The following is a 2402-nucleotide window of genomic DNA, read 5'->3' as shown; positions in this document are numbered from 1 at the left end:
CTTATACTGATTATTAATTAAAATCAAATGTGGTTGGAAACATAGTGTCTCAAACTAGAAACATTTAATAAAAATCATGATGAAAATAGTTTGGCAAATTAAAAAAAAAAAATCAACCAAAAAAAAAGTCAAAGAGCTCCATGTGAAATCAGAAAAGCAACCTTTTGGGTTTTCTTCTTCTCTATATAAATATGTACAAGCAGAACTTTAATATAATAACCCACAAAACCATCAAATAGATCTCAAAACAAATCTTTACATTTCATAGCCAATATCTCAAATCACGTTTTTCTTCATCTCTTCTGAACCTCAAAATTCACATCAACCATCACCATTATCATATTCTTTGATATTTTCTTCTTTGCTGAAATCAAAAAAAAAAAATCTTTTACTTAAAGACTCCAAGAATCCGGGACGGTTTCTGTTGTGATAATCTTTTGTGTGTGTTTTAGAGTTTGAAAAATGGAAGAAAATAATGATGTTTTTCAGACAACGTTCAGTCCCAAAATCTCAGAAATCAGAGCTTCTCTTTCTCAGATCATATTAGCAGGAGGACCAAACACGCTCGACTCAGTCTTCTCATTTCTCGCTACTTCCTCCGCCACAACATCATCCCTCGACACGCTCAACCCTCCGCCACCGCAGCTCGGCTCCTCCGTCTATCTCCACCAACGAGATCTCATAGAGAGACTCCACCTTCAAAACAGAGCAATCTCCACTCCTCCTCCTCTGTTTTCCTCATCGTTCGATCATCATCAATCTTCTCCATCCGCAGCTTTCGCCGCAGCGTTAGGGAGGACGACGGCGAAAAAGAAGAAGCTTTACAGAGGAGTGAGGCAGAGACACTGGGGAAAATGGGTCGCTGAGATAAGACTGCCCCAAAACAGAATGAGGGTTTGGTTAGGCACTTACGACACCGCGGAAGCCGCCGCCTACGCTTACGATCGCGCCGCGTATAAGCTCCGAGGAGAGTACGCTCGTCTCAACTTCCCGAACCTCAAGGACCCGAGCGAGCTGCTCGGACTCGGAGACTCCGCTAAGCTGACCGCTCTCAAAAACGCAGTCGACGGGAAGATCCAGTCGATTTGCCAGAGAGTGAGAAGAGAGAGAGCCAAAAAGAACGGGAAAGGGAGCAAAGATTCTTCTTCCACGGCGACGACGGTGGACTCTTCGTATTCGTCCTCGTCGGAGATTCTGTCTTCACCGGCGGCAACGGTGACTGCCACCGTGGTTAGTTCAGAGGGTAGTTACTGGAATAGCGAGAAGAGCTTTCTGGGGACGACAGGGGAGGAAGAGACGATGATGGGAGTGGACACTGATGGGTTTTTGCTTGCGAGGATGCCATCGTTTGATCCTGAGCTTATTTGGGAAGTTCTCGCTAATTAATTACCATACAAAAACTGTGAATTTTGATCAGACTCGCAAGCAAGAAGATTAAAAAAAGAAAAACTTTGAAACATGATGAGAACGTTAGGGGTTTAGGTGTGAATTAGGGGAACCGGATCTTTTGTTAAAATCGTTTCGAAAGTTGTTAAATAATGGAATATTTTAGGGTTTTTAATTAAAACTTAAGCCTCGTGGTTTTTGAGAGAGAGGTTGTGAAAGCTCCTTTTTTTTTTGAATATATATTGTAATCATCCAAGGACTTTCTGATTGTAATGTGAACCATTATTATAAGTTACAACTTTTATTTGTGCAAGGCTTCTGGAGATTGAACACTGGTGTGAAGTTAAAACATAATGTTGGTAAGAAAGATATTAAATATGACTGGTGGGGAAGGTAGATAAGCAAGCACATGTCACAGTCTCTACCATCTGCCCACTGCTTTTATAGTGGTCCCTTTTATTCCATCCTTCTATTGTGATAAGTCAAAAACTATTTTTTCACTCATTGACAATTTAACATATTGTCCTTTCTTTTTATTTCATCCCTTTAGTCTTTTTAAAATCTTGAAAATCTGCCCTTTCTTTTTCTTCGAAAAAGTTTATATTATTAAGAATTTACAGTTACAAAACCGATGATTACACAAATCACCGGAAATTTAAGCCAGTGAACAACAGAAATGGTCCTGGAGATAAGTCCACACATGAAAAACAAAGTGAAAACAACAACCGACAACTAAGCAATTGAAATGAAACCAAACCACAAAAGATAACTGAAGTTAAGATGGAACCAGACTTCTCACTCAACCCTCGCCACAGCATGTCATCTCGTTGTCGAAGCCCTCCGTAACATCCAAAACCCACATTACCAGAACGACCGTATACATTAGTATTAAGCTACTTCAATCAAAACACAGAGGTAAAGTTCCAGTCCAAGGACGAAAAATCTTGATGCTAATTGGACATGCAGACAAGGTCTAAACTCCAAAACTCCTTATTCATAAGCACTTACAGCAGATG

The 2402-nt window shown here is 40.3% G+C and overlaps 1 protein-coding gene across 1 annotated transcript; it reads left to right on the top strand.

Annotated features, from left to right (window-relative positions):
• Positions 1-209: 209 nt before the first annotated feature.
• LOC108824393 (ethylene-responsive transcription factor ERF061) lies at positions 210-1702 on the top strand. The gene has a single exon (XM_018597810.2). It carries the CDS (start codon positions 463-465, stop codon positions 1384-1386), a length of 924 nt encoding a protein of 307 aa, XP_018453312.1. The 5' UTR covers positions 210-462; the 3' UTR covers positions 1387-1702.
• Positions 1703-2402: the final 700 nt, after the last annotated feature.

Source organism: Raphanus sativus, chromosome 9 (genome assembly GCF_000801105.2).
Source record: "Raphanus sativus cultivar WK10039 chromosome 9, ASM80110v3, whole genome shotgun sequence".
In the NCBI taxonomy this organism is placed as follows: domain Eukaryota; kingdom Viridiplantae; phylum Streptophyta; class Magnoliopsida; order Brassicales; family Brassicaceae; genus Raphanus; species Raphanus sativus.
Note: the sequence above shows the minus strand (reverse complement) of the source record. Positions and strands in the feature narration are given on the sequence as shown.